The sequence below is a fragment of the Camelina sativa genome, chromosome 16, assembly GCF_000633955.1.
Source record: "Camelina sativa cultivar DH55 chromosome 16, Cs, whole genome shotgun sequence".
Lineage (NCBI taxonomy): Eukaryota > Viridiplantae > Streptophyta > Magnoliopsida > Brassicales > Brassicaceae > Camelina > Camelina sativa.
Genome location: NC_025700.1, coordinates 16,683,230 through 16,704,299, shown reverse-complemented (window position 1 = coordinate 16,704,299; position 21,070 = coordinate 16,683,230). Strand labels below are relative to the sequence as shown.

Sequence of the window (21,070 nt, the reverse complement as noted above, 5' to 3'; positions counted from 1 at the left end):
CGTCGCCTACAAACTCCGCCTTCCTGAGGGTACGCGTGTTCACCCTGTTTTTCATGTCTCATTGCTGAAGAAACGAGTTGGCACCGATACCCCGACTGCCGGATCACTTCCCCGACTTCGTGCGAATAGCCAGTTACGCTTGACTCCGACATGCATCATTGACAGTCGCGTCGTCGCCAATGGGGGTTCTGCTCGCCAGGAAGTCCTTGTTCAATGGCGAGACTTACCGATTGAGGACGCTACATGGGAGGATCGTGACCAGCTTCAGAGGAGTTTCCCGACATTGAACCCTGAGGACAAGGTTCTTTTGGACCGGGGGAGTAATGATGCGGGCATATGTCCCAATAACGCCATAAGGCCGGAGTCACCAACTCGGCCCAAGCGAGTATGCAAACCCAATCTGCGATATGGGTGACCCAATCCGCGATACAGGTGACCCAATCTGCGATACGTGTGAGACTTAGTCTCGATTTCTCTTTTCGTTTCAAATAACGTGGTTTGACCACGATGTCACTTTTCCCTCATTTCCAGTTGTGTAAGGAGTTATGCTCCACTTTCTGTTTCAGCATTGTAAGGAGTTGATCTCCAAGTATTTATATCATGAGAAAACCACAAAAAGAGGTAGTCTTAACTACCCAACAAATATCGATCTTGTTTGCATTACTCGCAAATACTCTTGCTTTGAAGACGGACCAAACACATTATACATTTGTGAAAATCCAATCGTCAAGTTTTCCACTATATAAATCACAAGAGATTATACAATCTATATATGAATTTTTTGAGACATTTATAAAATAAATCCTCAAGTTGGCACTTATTTACAGGCATGCCATTAGCATTAAATAATTCATTTAATAAACAAATTAACTTTACCTATATTTGATTTTTTTTATAGAAACTAATTGTTTTAAAAGGTAACACAAACATAATTGTAAATGTATACAGCTTTTATTTCCTCATTTTATAAAGAGGTGAGTGAAGAGATATTGTTCTTTAAAAATATGAAAAACTGATTTGAGAAAAACTGACTTTACTATATTTTACTTTCACGGTTTCGTATGATGAGTTTTGCGGATTAAAAATCTTTGAACATGTTGCATGATCCGCCTAGCATGGCGGGTTTGGACTATAGAACCAACACTAAAACTATAAGTTTATTTCATATACTATAAATTTATAGTTATAGTTTGAAAAATTAACTTATAAATTATTTAGTAGATGAACTACAAAATATTACACATACTATAACACATTCTTAATATTCAAAAAAAAAAATATATACACATAAAGATATACACTAACATACCATCTAGGCGTATACCTCTGTTTAATTATAGAAAACAAAACTAAGTGTTTTAAAATTTTATATTCTATCTAATAACAAATTTAATGTAATTAGATTATAAACTGTATAAAACCTAAGAAGAAAAAAAAACATTCAAAATAAAATTATAAATTAATTAGATAAAATTTAATTATTTGGGAATTTGAAAACTAAATAAATTAAAAATATTATTTAAAATACATTAATTTATAATTTAGTCCCGTGGTGTACCGCGGGTGAAAACCAAAAACTCCATAAATCACAAGAGATTGTACAAAACTGTATTTACATACTATAAAGGGTCGCCACATCTCCTACTTTCCCACCTTAATAGTCGCAGAGATCTCTCGAACCTTGTGAGTTGAAGGAGACATGAATGTATTTGGACTAGAACCTGTCTTTTTCGACCAAGTCTCTAGCTGTTGTAAGGTGGATAAGACATCAGACATCTCCGGTCTCAGCTTAGGTTCGGTGTTGAGACACCGTAATGAGATGTTGGCAGCTGCGCAAGCACCTTTGTGAGGATACTGTCCTCCAAGCTTTGTATCCATTATTCTAAAGACTTTTCTTCTGTCAACCAAATAAGGTATTGCCCAATCCACAAGATTACGTTCTACTCCTACTTTAGATTTGTCTAGTGTGGGACGTCCTGAGAGTAGTTCGAGTAACACCACTCCAAAGCTATAGACATCACTCTTGGACGTTAACCTCCCGGTTGCTATGTATTCCGGAGCTGCGTAGCCTTGTGTGCCTATCACTTGAGTTGTCACATGGGTTCTGTCTCCTGTTGGTCCAGCTTTTGCCAATCCAAAATCAGATAGCTTTGCATTAAAATCCTGCATTTACAAGACGATTTCAAGATTTAAAGAAACAATTAACAACTTCCATCCAAGATTTTAACAAAGTAGAAATTACTATTTTGTTTGCTTTAACAACTTCCATACGTACCACATCAAGTAGAATATTGGAGGCTTTGAAGTCTCGGTATATGACTTTAGCTTCGTGGAGGAAAGCTAGCCCTCTCGCTGCGCTAATCGCCACTTTTATCCTCGTCTTCCATGAAATTGGCTCTGCGCCTCCTACGCACACAAGCAAAACAACCAAGAATGAGAACACTTTATAGTCAATATGGCATAAACTTGAGTGTAACTCTAGCTCAACCCAAATCTTACTTCTAAAAAGATGATTCTCCAGGCTTCCTTTGGGCATGTACTCGTAAACCAAAAGCCGTTTCTCTCCCTCTAAGCAATATCCAATTAGCTTCACAAGATTCATATGATGAAGTCTCCCAAGATAGTGAACCTCAGTCTGAAAAACCCACACCAACACCTTTATTATTTTATTTGACTTCAATCTTGTTTGGTTGTATAGATTAAAGATGATGAACTTACCAACCACTCTTTATGTCCTTGAAACCCTTCTGATTTAAGTTTCTTGACTGCAACGACCATACCGGACCCTGGCTTCGAAGGTGACAACGAGCGTTCACCTATCCAACCCTTATAGACAAAACCAAAACCGCCTTCACCGATCATACTATTAGGCTTGAAGTTTCTAGTAGCGGTTTTGAGCTCGTTGAATGTAAACGCCTTAAGCGTTGGAGATGGTAAGAGCTCTCCTTCACTTCTTGGTGTCAGATTTGACCATGATGAAGTAGTAGTGAAACTATTGTTGCTGTATGAAGGTATGCTTAGGCTTGAAAGACGAGATGAGTGATTCGGTTTAGGTGAAATTCTCGTTGACCCTGTTGCCAAATTTTGACATCAACATAAGTACATATAGTTGGGAATTAAATGATAGAAAGCTTTAATGAATAAAGAGGTACTTATACATATCCCGGAACCATATAGACGAAGAGAATTAAAGTAAGGGATCAAAGATCCATCTTAAAGTGGGGTTTTGAATCTTACCTCCAAAAGTGCTTTCTCTGTTGTCTACTTTTGCAGAAGAACCCAAGCAATTACCCATTAGGGAGATCAAGAAAAACTAAACCGATGTTTTCTTGTCCGATGAAGCAGTGAAACAGAGATGAAACTTTGTGGATCTCAGAAGCAGAAGGAATGAAACAGAGAAAATTAGAAGAAGAGGAAGAAGAACAGAGGATTTTTGTTATTAGAAAAATAAAAAAGAGATAAAGACAAAGCAAAAGGGTTTGTTTTGTATGATGATGAATTTTATTTTTGTCTGTCGTTGTCGTTGGTCAACACCTAAAACGTGTGCACCACCCATCACTACTTTGGTCTGTTGCATTGCACTTTCTAATTTTGCATTTTTCCTCTTCCAAGTTATCTTTAGTTTACTAATTTCATGGAATTTTCTAAGTTCCCAATATATTTTTTTGGTATTATTAATGTTAAACATTAGTTCCCAATATTTTATATCTAAAGGTATTAAAACGAGGATAAATATTATTAATTTTCTATGGGTCGATCGAACATTGCCAAAAAAAAATCCACGTTTTCCCAAATATTGTATGTAATCCAAATATGTTTTATTATTTAAAACGTCTACAATTATGAAACTTGAGAATAAAGAAACATTCATTTTTTTGTAATTTATGAAACTAGAGAATCTCGACAATAGCCTTCATTTTAACGGAATCTCGACCCTGTTGCCAAATTTTGACATCAAACATAAGCCTTCATTTCAACGAGAATTCTCGTTGACCCTGTTGCCAAACATACTTCTTGTCTGGTTCTTCGTTATTATTCCAATGATACACCTTCAAATTTACTTCTAAATTTTTTATATTATATTATAGTCTATAATATTACCAATAATCAGTTATAATGATTAAAACTTTCCTACATAGATATAAAAGTATGAGCTATAAGCCCCTAAAGCTGTCCACAAAAAATCTTAAACATCCAATAGAAGTTTGACATATCATTAATTAACATTTTTAAAATTTCCAGAATTTTGTATAATCAGATATTTTAAACGACCAATCGAAATCAAAGATCTCAATATTTAATACTTTTTTATAAATAAGTGTATGTACAACGTCCCACATCGGCTATAAAAGTTTTAGATAGGTGAGAAGAATTATAAATAAGACTAATATGCTTCCAACTACGAATGAGCAGGAATCTTGATTTAACAAGCGTCCAAATTTAAAAATTTAAAAAGTTTTAAATATTACAATTATAAACTTTTAAAAGGTTCAAAAATATTCTAAATATTTAAACTCTATAAAATATTTTAAAATATTATAAATATCCCCATAGAAAGTTTAAAATATTATAAATATTTATATTCTATCAAAAGTTTAAGTATCATTAATATTTAACACTATAAATTAAAATCTTATAAATATTTAAACTACATGTAAATTTAAAAATATTATAAAAAATAAAAATTTAAGTATTATTAAATATTATATATTTGATTTTTAATATCTTGAAAAATATCTTATTTATCTATCTTTGTACTTTATATCTCTTATGAGCTCTAAAACATGTTTTTGTGTATGACTTCATAGGCGATTTGATATTGTTTCAGTAAATTTTTGGGTCGAAGGAAGAAAGATTAACGTCGCAAGATCTTGATTTGTTTTGTTTGAGTTCATTTTGATGTTTAAAGAAAAAAGATGGATGACAAGCACACATTATTTATTAACTATACATGTGTTCATATTACTTTCTCTGCCAGTAGTTTGCAATTTTGTAGTATTAAAGATTTTGGTTCGAGAAGTTTTAATATGTGTGTATCTATAACCGAGTAAGTATACAGGTGAAAGTATCAATAATTGAGTGCATGTAATGACTATGTTGATCCATGAATTGCACAAATTTTATTAGAAAAGAGGCAATGATTTTGGTTTTGGAGTTTGATGAGTTAACAAGTTATGTGGTAGTATAAAAAAAGTTTTAAATAATTATTCAGTGGAAGAATGTGAGGAATGTCACGAGGAAGAGGAAGAAGAAGAACCGGACGGTAAAAATAATAATGACAATTATCATAAAAATTTGACAATGAAAATGACGATAAAGAATATGAAGGGTAAAAAAACAGTGGAAAAAACACAAAGACATAGATGGTGGTGGTCAATTAAATATGAGAAAACGAGATTAATTCATGATTCTAAAAATGTTTTGTTTGTCTTGTGGTCAAAGAAATTGTTTATTATATGCATCGTCACGAATTCAAATGTTTGATCCGCCTCGCCTCAACGTCCAGTTAAATCTAGTCAAATTTATGATTCTTTAGCTAATCATATTTAATTTTTAAACAAAACTGATTTTTAAATTTTTTAAAAAAGTGTGTATCTAAAATAAAAGTTTTGCCTTAATAGTAATTTAATGTTTTCTACAAGATAATATTTAATAATTGTTATCAATCATATATAATTTTCACTAAAATATATTAAATAAACTCACGCGTAGCTTGGATTCAAAACTTCGTACACAATAAAAAATTATATCAAACAAATTAAAAAATATAAAATCTTATATGATAAAACAAAATAATGTAATTTTCAAAAAAAACATAAAAAATTACATAAAAGTATAAAGGTACTCAATATAACTCTTTTCATAGTGCCCATGATTAATTATTGCATTATTGTTGTAAAAAAATATTTTGTAAATAGTACATCTTTTATATATAGATATATTTCTAACAATTGAATTTAATAGAATTATTTGTAATATATATATATATATATATTTTACAAGGACTAAAATAAAATTTGTAAAACCACGATCCTTCGTAACTAAATGATTGAGGTTTGTTGGAGATGCTCTTACATAACTAATCGTCTACCCATTTGAATTAAAAACTGACCATAAACTCTTGAGTTTTGATTAATGAGGATATAAAATCCCATGATCACAATAATTTAACTTACAATATATAGTTTTTATATTCATAATTACAAAAAAAAGTAATGTATGTTAAGAAATTAAATCTTGAGACCAGCGTAAATGTAAATCACTAATCGTTTGGTCGATCAGTGACGTCGCACAATTTTTAGAAAATAATCAACTTTTAAATGAAGCGTAAAGTGGAAATGATTGCAAAAAAACTAAGAAAGTTGCAAAGATGTTTTATAATGAAAAAGGTCAATGAAGAGGGTTGGAGGAATTATTGCTTTTCCTCCAAGTAGAGGTTCCAATCTTTTATCCTAAAATTGTATATCATGCTTTTTTGAGTTTTTCTGAGTCAAACATCTTTTAAATCGATGACATTTTTAATTATTATTTTTGCAGTTCAAAAGCTCTTTTCAAAACTGAAAGGAATCACTTATCTTTCATATTGGGCTTTAAAAAATCAGATCCAATAGTGCCTTACTGCTTTATATGTAAAAGTCCATCATCGATTTTGAACCAAAATTTTTTTGATAATTAAATTGTTTAATATATTGAGAGAAAGTAAACTTAGCCGGTAGAGTAGTTGATCTCCCCATTCTCCAAGTCTGTCAATTATGTAATTTTGACTGTGAGATGCAATACCTTGTAGGCAGAACTTTACAATACTAATGAAATATACTTGTACAACATACTTTACTTACTATATTATTAATATTGGTTGTAATTCGAAACAAAATCTTCATACAATTGAGGATTTTATTGAGCTCGAGCAACAAAAAATTGTAAAAAAAAAAAATTTGTCCAGCTGGTCAGAAATTGCTCAGAAGTGAAAGACCATCTCCAGTCACCAGCATAATGATGCCACCAGCATAATGTTTTTGAGGCTTTACAATCTTTTACAAACCATTTCCTTATTTTAGCTTTGATTTTAGTATCAGCAACCTGGTTGTTCTTTGAATATACCAGTCTTAGAAAGAAAAAAAAAAACTAATATGACTTTATTACTCATCTGGTCTTTATAATATAAATTAATGTTATTTTATTACTCATTTGTCCATATAGTTCTTTGGAAAATAAATCAATTAGAAATCCATTATACTCCTAAGTCCATCATCTATTTAGAGCCAAGCTTTTAATTCACATTTTTTTGTTTATTGAATAATATCTGTTTATATAAAAAATGAACTAAAGATTTCACAACAAAAATCAAAATTAAATATTCTTAAAACAAATTTTTGATTCATAACAATATTTAATATAAGAAATTTATATATATGAAAAGAGATATTATGTTGATAATTAAACAATCTATTTGAACCAAATAATCTGGAGGACCATTTACAAAACTGTGGAAAGGTAAAAAACGATTTGAACAATTCACTCAGAACTAACAAATACTTTATCCGAACGAATTAATAAATGATCAAGGCCTTGTTACAAGTGAGTGTACATATGCTTATTTACATGTTTGAGTAGATCATGTACAAAGTAGATCACACCACCGAAATTCTATTATAATAAAAACGTTCATAACCATTTCTTATATATATATATATATATATTTTTTTTTCAAAATGAGTAATCAATTCTTCTTGATCAGAACACAAACAATTAATATCATGCATATATTCCGGAAAATTATTTCCGCATTTATCCCTACAACAAATATTGATTAAACTGAAATTGAGTCCTGAAATGCATGAGTTTAATTAATTATGGTCTATCAATTTGAACAGAGTCAAATCTTGGAAGCACTCTAGTTACTTGATGATAGTAATATACAAACACTTTGATACTCTTTTACTCAGCCAATCAAGCCGGCGGATCTAGAGTTCAAATGTCACATCAATGTAATTTACATATGTACATGTTTAAGTCACATACACATATATGTAGGCCACTACTAATTAATCTATATATTCATTTAGACTCGACCTTGTTTTTTGGCAATCGAATTTATGTTTTCTATTTAGTGTGGTCACTCAATAAGAAGATCTCTCACGAAAGTCGGTCCCAAAGTCCAACTTGAGTTTTTGGTATTTATAATCTATGGTATTTATAAAATACCGTAATTCGACCGTTGACAAAATAAACTTAAAACATTGAAAAAAGTATAAATATATGTGGCAACGTGAAATGGCAACGAAGGATCGATTGCTAACACTTGAACAAAGTCCAAAACATCGAACCACTATCCTTCATGTCATTGCCAGTCACATGCATCCCATCTCTCTTTTCCCTTTATCACTATTTGTGTATATTTTATTTACACTAACATCACACCTAAAGAGAAAAATAATATGTATACTTATGCGTTTATATGATATATATGATCTTTTTGTTTTGTTAAATATTATTTATATTATCTTGCTCATAGTTTTGTATCTTTCGTTGGGACTTACAGCATATAACAATTCTAAACAATGAATGTACACTGTTTAGTGTCGTATTTTAGTCCACGTATCGAATGACGTCAAAATACTTTATTTTAAAGAAAGTTCGAATATACAAATATAATACTCAATTTCATGAATACATCTCTCCAAAAGTGGTCATCTTTGAGGAAATTTAACTATACCTAAACGTTCAGTCGTATACAACATATACCCTTTCATATGTAGTTTTCTGATAAATTTACAACAGTGTAAAAACAAAATGGTAAAACTAATAACAAATTATAAAAACTCATAGTTTTCATAGTGAACTTGTGTGTAGCTTAAAGACAACATATTGTGATCTTATCTACTTTTAGTTGATATTCTTCTGAGCCATTTTTCCATTGGAAGTGAGTAGTTTAATAAGGGAATTGAAGCAGCAAGCACATGGCCACATAGCCAGCTCTTCTTTACGGGTGATTCTTTGTTTGGTTGTAGCTACACTATGATTATAAAACTAGTTGAACATACATGTTGGCATCTGATACACTGTCACCAAAAATGCCAAAGAAAATAAATAAACTACAATTTACAAAGAGATTTTATAATAGAAAATGAGGAATTAATATCCAGCAAAGCTGCAAAAGATTAGATTATGGAAATGCACATGATCCCATAAAGATTCTTCCACTAATTAATGCATAATGGCGCATTTTTACAAACTTGATCTCTCTCCCATCATCATTTTTTTGTCAACACCATCCTGATCCTCTAGGGTTTCAGATTCTGTCACATGCTTGCTTCTTCCGTATAAATTCTTATAACTTTTTAACCCTCCTTTAAACTACCAAGTTTACTATCTTCCTTTTTCAACTCAATATCAATATATTAAATGTTAGTAAATTATCTTGGTTGTTATCAAATTGTAGATGCTAACTTGATATCGTGAAAAAGGAGTTACAGTTTCTCGTAGTCAATTTTAATTAAACACCGACTAATCATTATAGCGACTTAAAATGTATTTATAGTATTATCGACATATTTTTTAAAGTTGATTTTCATTGGACGCTCAGGTTATCGCTGTCATCTGAATTAGTTTAATCTTGTAACCTTTTACGTAACATGTCAGAGATATTTTGCTTCAGTTTGATCATCGATTATAAGAAAACGTTGTGAACTCCTAAAATATATAACCACCAAATATGATTGTACGAGTAAGTGTCCTGTCGATATAATTACGCTTCTGAGCAGAATTGATGGATTTGACCCTTGAATTGTGTCCACACACCATTCTCTGTCTATATGAAATCTTGATTATAGATCTACAACTTGAATAGAAAACTTTGAAATATGAATAAAAAGTAAGATATTTGGAAAAGTGAAAACTTCAAAATGTTTTTACCCATATATGGCTAGCTAGTTTCCCACTTCCCACATCTTCATGATATGGGTTTATAATAAACAGTTCTTTAAATTACATTAGTGTAATTAAGTATATATTTATATATGTGATGTTTAAGTATTGAGATCATGGGTGGACCTAGGTGGGAAGATACCGGGTCCTAGGAGTAATTTGCAAAATGTGGCCTATTGACCTCTATACCATTGACCACTATAGCTTATTATTCGATACTCATATTTCAATGAATAATATATTTTATAGTAATAGTAGTATTGTCACTCTTGTGATAACAGAAGTTTTGGACTAATCACAAAATATTAAATACAGTGGATCCGATTATTAACGTATCCAAAGCTGTACAGAAAATTTATAAGCTGGAAGTGTTACGGAATAATGCAAAGCTGTAAGAAAGAGTTTTACATGAAATCAGTACAAAAAAAATGAGAAAAAAATGTTCGTAAAACTTTTTTGATTTGTAAAAATTTAAAGTTGTATCACTTATATTGCTTTGTTTTTGTTTACCAATCACACCCCGTATAATGCAACAATTTACAACTAGACATCAAACTCAAGAATGTTTTATCCCATGTATGCATGATTCTATGATATAGGATTTATCATAGAGACATATGCAAGTATGCAACATATGCACGCAAGGAAGTTCTTTCCTACCTAGTCGTACAAGTTATAAGTATATTACGTGGAACTAGTGATGAGAGTGAGCAACGCATATAAGTGTGGTTGAAGCATCCAAGTTTACAAAGGGTCCATTAACCAAAAAAGCAAAGCAAACCAAACACGGTTAGCTAAAAAGAAACTTGTACTTTATGAAAGAAGTGGGTGATTCTAGTGGGTCGCACCAACTCATTTCATTTTAAATTTTTCATTTAAATTTCTTATGGTCATTTTAGAGACCGGAGATAGATCGTGCTGAACTTTGGGGCGTATAGCATCACATTTGCAATGTAGTTTTTAGTTATCACCAAATATCTGGATAAATTCATCTGTGTAATTAACCTTGAAGATGTTAAGTAAACTATGTTATTTATTTTGTTTAGGATTCCCTAGCTAGCTGCACTTCAAGTCTCTTGGTTTCGAAAAAGTTTCGGTGTGCGAGACTATAACCGCTCTTATTAATGGCAACCAATTTTTTTTTTGGTTCCACGTCCCTTAAGCCAACAATAGCTTTAGTCTCTCCACATCTTTACGTCTTAAGAAACTTTTATTTCTAGCTTTTCTTGTCGCATTCTTTTGTCACTAGCATCTAAGTCCCGAACAAGCTACTTCTTCTTACACTTACATTATACAAAGCACATGCAATTTAATTCACGTCCTTTATAATGATTGGTTCAAACATTTTTAAAATTACACATAAAAAGCCAGTGAAAATTTAAATTTATCACCAAAAAAAGAAAACTTCGGTTTGTTTAAGAAATTTCGAAAAGTTTAGAAGTGTCGGCCATTTGGTTGTGGAAGAGGAAAAGGTGGTTAAAAGGAGAAGAGTCGATTAAAAAGGAGTGTGACAACTTTCCAACCCCAAATTGTTTGCTTGCTTTCTTCCAACTCTATTTGTCCGTTTCCTCTATCTCCCTTGGAATCTGTGTGTGTCTCTATGTCTCTTGCTGCTTCCTTTACTCTGATCACATTTTAGAACCTTTTCTATGTAAAATCACATATCATCTTAAACAACTATATATATATATTGAGAATATGTGAATCTCATAATGAATTTGAGTAGATGAAATATATTGAGAATATATACATTGACATGTTGTTATTTGATGACACGATATTTTGTATTATTGTATATCAAGTAATATAATGTTACGTGTAACATTGTCATTGACAAATAAGTTGTTATTTTACACGATAACAGGTTAATTTATTTCATAATATGTTACTTAATTTGTTTCTTGAAGAAAAAGAAAACAAAAACACACACGCGGTGAAATGAATAATATGAAGACTGTAGAATAAAAGAGGGTTATGAAATTCATGGTCTGCTGCATCGTCAGATTTTAAATATCGTACGTCTTTTGTAAGGTTTCGTGATTACAAAATTCACTCCTTTAGATTTTGTCCCATCAATTTATTTTTTTCTTCGATTTTATATTTTAATTTAACCCGCTCGACCAAATCATGACATATGCAGAATTTATTTCATGGATTTACTCATTTACACAAAAATATAAATAATTTTGTTTCATGGAAAACGTCCTTTTCATTGTGCATTCCATTTATTTCTTCCCACTTCTGAATATGACGACTACGACCACATGGTGCCAGTACCCACGACTAAAACAATACTATATAATATACATCATATTTTATTTTTCTAAGGGCATAATGAGATATTTTTTTATATAGTAAAGATGACTATTACCCATTTTTTAACATCTCAACACTAAAATAGACTCGGTGGTGTTTGGTTTGCAGATTTCAAAAGTGAGCTAATGAAACATGCATGGGTTCTTCTGATCAAAATTCATAATACAAAAAATATTTATATATTAAATAAAAAAGAAGAAAAAAAAAGAGAGAAAAAGACAAGTAGACCAGTTTCAGTTGTACTGTTGCTGATCAAGCCACGGCCAAAAACCAGAATGGTCATCCATTGCACAGAACATGTTACTGATACTGTTCTCTTCTTTCACCATACTCTGTCCTGAAGACGAGTTTTGAAAGAACTGCATTGTTGTAGTCGTCCCGGTGGCTGGCGACGACGGTGGGAAGAAGTGTCTACCGAGTGTCTGCGGCTGCGGCGGTGGTTGGCCACCGGTTAATGTGCTTTCGATTGATGGAGGCGGTGCAGTTGAGATGTCGAGTCTGAGATTTTCAGAACTGTTATCACTTCTGTTACTGCAAGATCCTTCTGTGTCTTTGTTTAGGTTTATTGACTCTGTTTGTTCTCTGCTTTTTAATCCCATTATCTGCGTAATTAGAGACAAATTAACACTATTAGATTCGAATTTTATTAAAAAATAAACAGAGAGTACTGTGTTTTGTGATAAGCTGATTAAGAAAGCTATTGTTTTCAGATCTCTGTTCAGACAAGTGTGAAGAAAAAAAAAAGAGAGAGAGATAATGATGTTTTATAAAGTCATGAACCACGTATAGTTTTCTAACCCTACCTGAAAGCAACTCTTGATCTAAACAATTATTAACCAAAAAAAAGTTTGAAATTATGATCTTTTTACATGTAAAACAATTAAATTATGAATTTATTAAACCAAATTTGTTATCTTTAATCTTTTTAGAACAAAAATAATATCATCTTTTAGATTAAAGTTTTTTTTGTAGATAAATAATTACCTCAGCTTGAAGTTTCTGATTATGAGTTTGAAGAAGATCATTTTCAGATTTAAGTGCATCAAACTGTCGTTTAAGAGTATCATAATCTTTCTCAAGCTGCTTTGTTTTCCAACGAGCTCTTCTGTTTTGAAACCAAATCGCGATCTGTCTTGGTTGTAAACCTAAGGCACGAGCCAGCTGCATTTTCCTCTCTGGTTCAAGTTTGTTTCCTAGCTCAAAATTCTTCTCCAGTGTCTTGACTTGTTCCATGTTTAGTCTTCTCTTCTTCTCTCCCATCTGAGACCCATCATCTGAATAATCCTCTTCTCCTCCATTCATATTGTTCCCTTGTTCTAAATCAAAACACCCTTCCATTGGAGATCTCTTACCTAGAAACGAAGCAAACCCTGAAAACAGAAACAGATCATTTAGAAACAGAGGAGATGAATGTATTAGAGAGAGAGACTGTGTGTGTGTGTGTATTACCATGGAGATCTTGAGGTAGAGAGCAAGAAGGAAGGAGAGGAGCAAGAGAAGGAGATTGATGAGGATGATCGTCTTCGTAAGAGGTTTGGATCATGAAATTTGAAGGGAAAAAAGACATGCCATTATTACAAGACATCTTCTTCTGTTTTGCAACAGGAAGATAAAATTAAAGTACTGTTTGCTTGAGTTTTTTTGGTCGTTTCTCTTTAGTTTTTTCTTCTTACCAATCTTTGTCTCGAAGACATCATCACCCTCTTATAAATCTGAATCCCTTTTTTTGTTTTTAAATGTGTGTGAGTAGGAGAATCAAAATGAGAAAGAGAAAGAGGAAAGAGAGAGAGAGAAAGATAGTGAAATGTATCGGCCTAGACTATACCACTTCTGGTTATTTATTTTCTTCTCTTTTTTTTTCGTTTTATATAGAAAGGGCTGAAAGTGAGAGAGAGGACCTCTCTAAGCTGTGTATAGATCAAGACGCACTCAGTTGATTCTCGTTAACAAAAACAAAAAAAAATTAACTCGATCAAATAGCTTAAACTTCTTTTATATTAAGCTAAAGTTGTATATCTAATTTAACTCCAGTTTTTATTTCTATTTTCCACTATAGATAGATATTTCAAAACCAATGTTGATTCCAACCAAGTGGTCGTGGGATCCAATTTAATTGACCATGGTATACTTAGTAAAGTATTTAATTTCGTGATGCTTGCGAATTCATTGATTAACCAAATTTAGATTAGACCAAAAAAGGACACTATTTGAATATGAATTGAGCTGTAGTATCTACTTTGAGTTGAACAAAAAAAGAACCATCAAGAGGTAAACAAACTTGTTTAGTGTTTTTGCTTATGTTTTTATTGTGTTACCATTCATATCAAATTCGCATGAATATTACATATTTTTTGATGATGAAAAAATGCAAGAAAATTATAAAAAGGGTTTCAGTTTGCGTACAATGTGGAAAATGAAGAGATGAGAATCAAAAAGGTAAGAGAGGAAAGGACTCTTCTTTTTCCCCTTGGGAGAGACATGCAGAGAGGTGTTCTCTCTCACTCATCATACTTGTCCTTTAATCTTTATCTAATCTATCATCTTTTTTTTATTAGATTTGTCCTTCTTTTTTTTTTGGAAAACCAAATGAGATGGGTCCAATGCTCATCTTAAACCATAACAATTACTTGTTATATTTTTTTGACAATCAACAATTACTTGTTATATATATAATCATAACTATCATTTTGTACTCCAAATTTATTTATAGACAACTTAGTTTATAATTTATATATATATATTAAATCAATAAAATATTGATGTAAATCACTACAAATCGGCTATGTAGAGAATCAATTACCATTTCATATACTAATATTGATGTAAATCAATTTCATAGTATAATGTAATGATATTGAGGTAGGGAAGGTGGATAGTGAATAGGTTCAATGTTGATCCTATTTACACACGCTAGTAGCCTAGGACGTATAGACTGTAGTAGACCCATCACATAATCGTATATTGTCTTTATGGGTAGACTTAAACCTGTAGAAGTAGAACTATAAATGGACTGTTCATAAATCAAGAAAATACTTAGTATTGCTTTTGTTTGTTTTTTTGGAAGAAGAGAGAAGTGCTATTATTGATTTCAGATGTTTTATGATGCTAGTTTTGATTACTTTGATGTTAAAGAAAGAAGGAAATATTTAACAAAAAAAAAAAATAAGAAGGAAATAGAAGCAATTGTAACCCCAAGTAGACTCTAGAATTAATTTCTTTCAAATAATATAAAAGGATTATTCTAAAGTTTCTTAGTTTTCAGGCTTCAAAATAGAGACTATATGTGTGGTGGACTGGAATGATGCAGAGCACTCTAAATAATAGTATCAAAATTCATGAAAAAGATATATTATTATATCCGTCTTACACCATAATACCTTGTCTCGTGCCATCTTCATTTAGATCCTTGGTTTAATAGTTTAGTTTAGGATACAAAACATATTTAATGCTACTGCAGCACTGCTAATAAATATATCACGGAAAGTCTGAAAAAGGTAGAAAAAATGTACTATTCCCAATGAATTTCTCTATTTGTTACCTAGGATTTTAGTTAAAAGTTCATAATAACAATACATAGGACACCAAAGTTTTAATAAATCCAAAAGAATATATATGATCCAAAGATAAATTTAAATTCGATTTAAAACAGAATCGAAAGGCAAATCATCATATTCAAAAAAAAAGAAGAAACTGGAAATAGACTTACAACCCACGTAGCCATGGTCAACATTCTTGTAATATGTATTTGAACTTCTATATCTTGTCTATGATATCATGGCATGTCACATCTGATCACAAACCTATCAGCTTTAACCTAACCTATCAATAGCAAGACAGATACCAAAACGAAAAAATATATTCAAAAAAAAACAATTGATTATATTGCTAATGCTAGTTATATATGTAGCTAATCATAATAGGAATATAGTCAATAAAAATCACAAAAGTAAAATTTCTCAAACATCACAAAAGTTGTAGCCAATCATAATAGGAATAGATTTTATTATATAGCAGTAGCGGACGTGTTATATGGATTATGTACACATGAATGGATATGTGCGTGTGTATACAATATATGCATGTACAAAGACAGACGTATAAAGATACTGATGCGTGGGGTTTTGAAGTTAAGGAAGAAACCAAACACAACTACTGTTAGATAAACCCCACATAAGAGCTGTTCTATCTTGTCTCTCCCTCCTTTCCTATTCCATTCCTTTCCATAATCAATCTTTCTTTTATTATTATCATTATTATTATTGTTTTCTTAATTTCTTCATCTCCAACATCCCTTGTGCCGTATTCATCCATCAATTCGATCAATTCATTGATTATGGCTTCTCAAACATCATCAACCACACGATTCTCTTGACATTTACGTTCATTTTCGCTTTCGATTAGACTACTATTCATTACTACTTTTTTTGGAGTACTCTATAGACATGCACACATCACCTCATGCCGCTCTCCAATCAATCGAGGAGTGTGTTATAGATCCCACGGTCAATAAAATCTGAAGATCACTTGCGGAAATTAAGCTGAGAGACGTTGTAAGATTTTATACATATTTCATATTCTTGTTTGTTATTATGATCCTATCCACAAATTCTTCACAAGATTTTGACTAGACGCCATATATACACTCTTATCACCAAGAAGTGTACAAACATATATAGCGTACGTATGACTATGATAAGATATGTGTTAAAGGCCAGTGTCACAAGTTGCTAGAAATTTGGAATACTTGTACAGTCGTGTTTCATTTGGGATGAGCATATGTTTCGACTAATGTCTATCCATATGAAAAAATGTATAAATGGCCTAAAACTTCAACATCGAATTTTAGGAAAGTCCAACAACGACGTAGTTTTCGAGAAGTCACAATATGTCCCTCCTCCCGTGTCACCCACTCGTAAGCGAACTAGCTGCATAGTGTAAAATACTGTATTCATGACACTTACATTTACATTACAGTATACGTGTAACGTGTGCGTGTGTGATGTTCATGTAATCGTGACACTACAAAAAATTTAATTAAATTTTTATAATTATGCTAGTTTTATTTTTCTAAATTTTTTTATTTTAAATTATATATATAATTCGTTGGTAATTCTGTCAGTATAAAGAGAAATTTCTGAACCGTTAGCCGTCAGGAATCCGTCAGTAAAACAACTGTCGGAAATCAGTCGGTAAAAATTCCGTCAGAAATCCGTCAGTTAAACTTTTGTCAGAAATCCGTCAGAAATAACCGATGGATTTCCAACAGAATAATTTTTCCGATAATCTAGATCCGACGAACGTTTCTGTCTGTTTTTCGTTGGTAATGGTTTTCGACAAATATGCCTATTGGTTTTAAGCTATTTTCTTGTAGTGTGATGTTTTATTTTTAAATTTTTACTAAACTTGATTATAATTAAAAAAACATCTCACCAAATATATAAAGGGTTAAAAAAAGAAGTTATAAAGGGATTCTTCTTTACTTTATTAGAAAAACATAAAAATATATATATATATATATATATATATATATATATCATCTATTTTAAATACATATATGTATGTTGTTGCATAACACAAACATGTCAATAAAGCAAAGAAGACATAGTAGACCCACGACAAGAAATAAGGCACAAAAGTTGGCTAATTTCAGCCATCACGACAAAGGCAGGCACAACACAATTCTCATATCATCATCCATAATTATTCTGATCCTGATACACTTATTTTTTCCTTCCTTCATCGATGATATATATGCCTTCAACTTACTCAACCCTTTTTTAGTAACAACACAATACACAAGTGACAAGCCCATATGAGAGACCAAGAGAACCATGTCTGCATATGAACTTAAAGAGGTGCATATAAATTATTCAATTTTATAAAACCAAAATAAGGAGTAGTTAGAGTAATTCTTTTGGTCTAGTAGTGATGAGATAACGTACGACAAGCGTGGCGAGATCCCCAAATTAAAAGTCTTTTGTTCTTAAAATTTCAGTTATCTGCAAATAATGTAACACACTAACAGTCTAACACTAGCTACTCCATTAGTTAGTAGCATGTTCTCCTTCATGTTTAGTGTTACCATTTAAACGTTTCCACGTTTCTGTTTAGTTGTTCCAAGTTTATTTATGTATATACAAATTGATCTGATTCCAAACGAGATTTAATTCAAAGCCAAATATAGCACTTAAATAAATCATAGATCGATATGGAATCTAATAAACTTAACATTTGTCTAATCATTTCATCATTTATGCGATTCATTTAGAGATGTGACTTTTTTCTTCTCAATGTGTTTATTTCTAGAAATATGTGATCATTAGCAGTGATGTTAAAATGGGACTACCTTGCCCATTTAAGCTCTGTCCGTTTTGAACCCGTTTATATCTTACCCGTTTATACTCTGCCCATTTAGACCATGTCTCCGTTTATATTCTGCCCATTTATTTGGTCCGTTTATACCTTCACCATGAAAAGCTTTTCATTTTTAGGATAGAGAAGAAGATTGTGTTGGCATAGTAGCAAAAGTTCTATCACATAGAACAACAACTGTTTAATCAAAATACAATAACATCATCTTCTAAAGGCATATTCCACTCAGATGCATCTTAAGCACACACCTAATCTTAAGATCCATACTCATCAAAACCCATCTGATCTTGAACATTCTGATCTTGAACATTCTGTTGTGCCAATGTCATCGTTGGTCTCTATGTTACCTGTTAAAGATGTGAATTAAAGTCACTTATTAAGGAAAATAGTTTTATGTAAAAGTTAAGAGTTTACTCGTTTAGTTACCTTCATAATCTGCAAAACCATGTAACCAATTACGGGTACAGAGCAAAGCTTGAACATTCTTTGGAAGCAAACGGTTTCTGTAAGGAGTTATGACCCGAGATCCAATACTAAATGCTGATTCAGATGCTACCGTGGTGATGGGAATGCTTAGTATTTCACAAGCCATATAGGCTAATTCCCCAAGTCGATGCTGGTTGTCCTTCCCAAAGGACAAAACATCCAATTTTGGAAAAGACTTTCTCTCCAATCTTAACTCTTCTAAATAGATATCCAGATGTGTCTTTGTCTTGCCGACTCCAACTCCGATGCTTTTTTCAAGCTCAAAAAGATCCTACAGAAAAGAAGCAACACAAGCAACATAAAAAACAAAAGCAACATAAGCAACATAAACAACAAAAGCAACATTCTTACATTGTCATAATCGTCATCAAGTGGAGATTCATTGATCCAATCATGCGGATTTGGAGTTACAGAAACACTTGAAGAACATGTCCTAGACTTAGCCTTATAATCTTCATAGAGCATCTCCAAATTGTCTTTAAGCTTTTTGATTTTCGATGCAGAAAGAGTTGGATCAACTCTTTCATAAGCTACTTCAAGCATTTGCAGTTTCATTCTTGGGTCTAAAACAACTCCCATTGCCAAAATAAGACTATAATCCTCCCAATACTTGGTAAACATAATCTGCATATCCTGAGCCAGTTTTGCCACATCTTCATCATCACAAGATGCAAATTTCCTCAGAAACAGTTCAATTCTCCACTCTTGTGTAAAATAGACATTAGAAGTAGGATACTTAGAACCTGAAAAGTGTGTGGTGATATCACTAAACGACTTCCATAAGTCTGAAGTGAAACAGACACGCCCACGATGGTTTGCAAGTACTTCTTTCAGCTTGACCTTTTCCATCTCATATTTTCTGTACACATCCGCTGCAGTAGTCTGTCTACAAATTGGTTGACACTCGGGATTGAGATACTTGTCTCTAGCTCTAACTTTCTCATACTCAGGATAGCGAAATGGCAAATCATGGTAAATTATGATCTCACTGGTCATCTCACGGTTAATCTGATGGTCATATGGAGGCCTATCTTCATTCTTTGGTTTCTTTGGACACTTCTCCAAATGACGAAGCAAGCTCTTAGTCCCATGTGTTTTAGTATTGATCACCAACTTGGTTCTACAGTGGATGCATTTGCCTCTTTCTTCGCCATCATCTTCAATCCCAACTGACACAATATCTTTCCGCACCTTTGAAGTTAACTTTCTCTTCCGTGGAGCATTTTGAGTTGCTTGAGTTGCTTGAGTTGTTGATTGAGTTTCACTTTGATATGTTCCATGCAGTTCTGTCTCTTCCTCCTCATTTCCATCAATTTCTGCATCTATATCACAATCTTCCTCATTCATATCCATATATTCACTTTGAGCATTAAGCCTTGCTACCAAATGTTCAGTTTCTAAGTCCATTCTGCAAAATTAATAAAACAGATTGGATACGAATTCATACTTGTATGATACAACAAAACAGAACAAAACCCACTAGTACCAAACAAACCAATTCGGATCACCAATGAGAAGAGCTATGATACTTATAACTAAACAACTCTTAATTACTCAAAACTGAATCCAAAATCACAAAGATATGGTAACACTAACTAAGTATAAGAAGAGGTTCATCTAAAATTAAGCACTAGTACTACTCGCAGTCGCAGAAACAACAACACCAGAGCCAATTTTGATAGCCCTTTTCTTCAAACCAAGCTTAACCCTTGAAGGGTTTGGATTGTTACTGCTTAATCTCTCAAACCCATGAAACTGAGGGACGAAAAATTCGAGCTTGTTTGGTGATTTTAACAAAGTATCCATCGAATTCCTCCAAAATCAAAATTAAGAAAAACCAAACTTACCCTATTACCCAGAAGCAGTGAGGAACATGAGTGTGAATGTTTTAGCTTTAGCTTTAGCTTCGTGGAGATGGAGACAAATTATCTATCGAAAGAGAGAGACGAAGTGAGGAACATCGACGTTT

At 32.2% G+C, this 21,070-nt stretch overlaps 2 protein-coding genes across 2 annotated transcripts; both read right to left on the bottom strand.

Moving 5' to 3' along the window:
* Positions 1,525 to 3,450, bottom strand: LOC104750829 (protein kinase 2B, chloroplastic-like). Its single transcript, XM_010472678.2, has 5 exons — positions 3,238 to 3,450; positions 2,719 to 3,071; positions 2,500 to 2,635; positions 2,276 to 2,406; positions 1,525 to 2,163 (listed from the first exon to the last, which is right to left on the bottom strand). The coding sequence occupies exons 1-5, from the start codon at positions 3,293 to 3,295 to the stop codon at positions 1,642 to 1,644; spliced, it is 1,200 nt and encodes a 399-aa protein (XP_010470980.1). The 5' UTR covers positions 3,296 to 3,450; the 3' UTR covers positions 1,525 to 1,641.
* LOC104750828 (homeobox-leucine zipper protein ATHB-13-like) lies at positions 12,362 to 13,828 on the bottom strand. Its single transcript, XM_010472677.2, has 3 exons — positions 13,693 to 13,828; positions 13,228 to 13,613; positions 12,362 to 12,845 (listed from the first exon to the last, which is right to left on the bottom strand). The coding sequence occupies exons 1-3, from the start codon at positions 13,826 to 13,828 to the stop codon at positions 12,477 to 12,479; spliced, it is 891 nt and encodes a 296-aa protein (XP_010470979.1). The 3' UTR covers positions 12,362 to 12,476.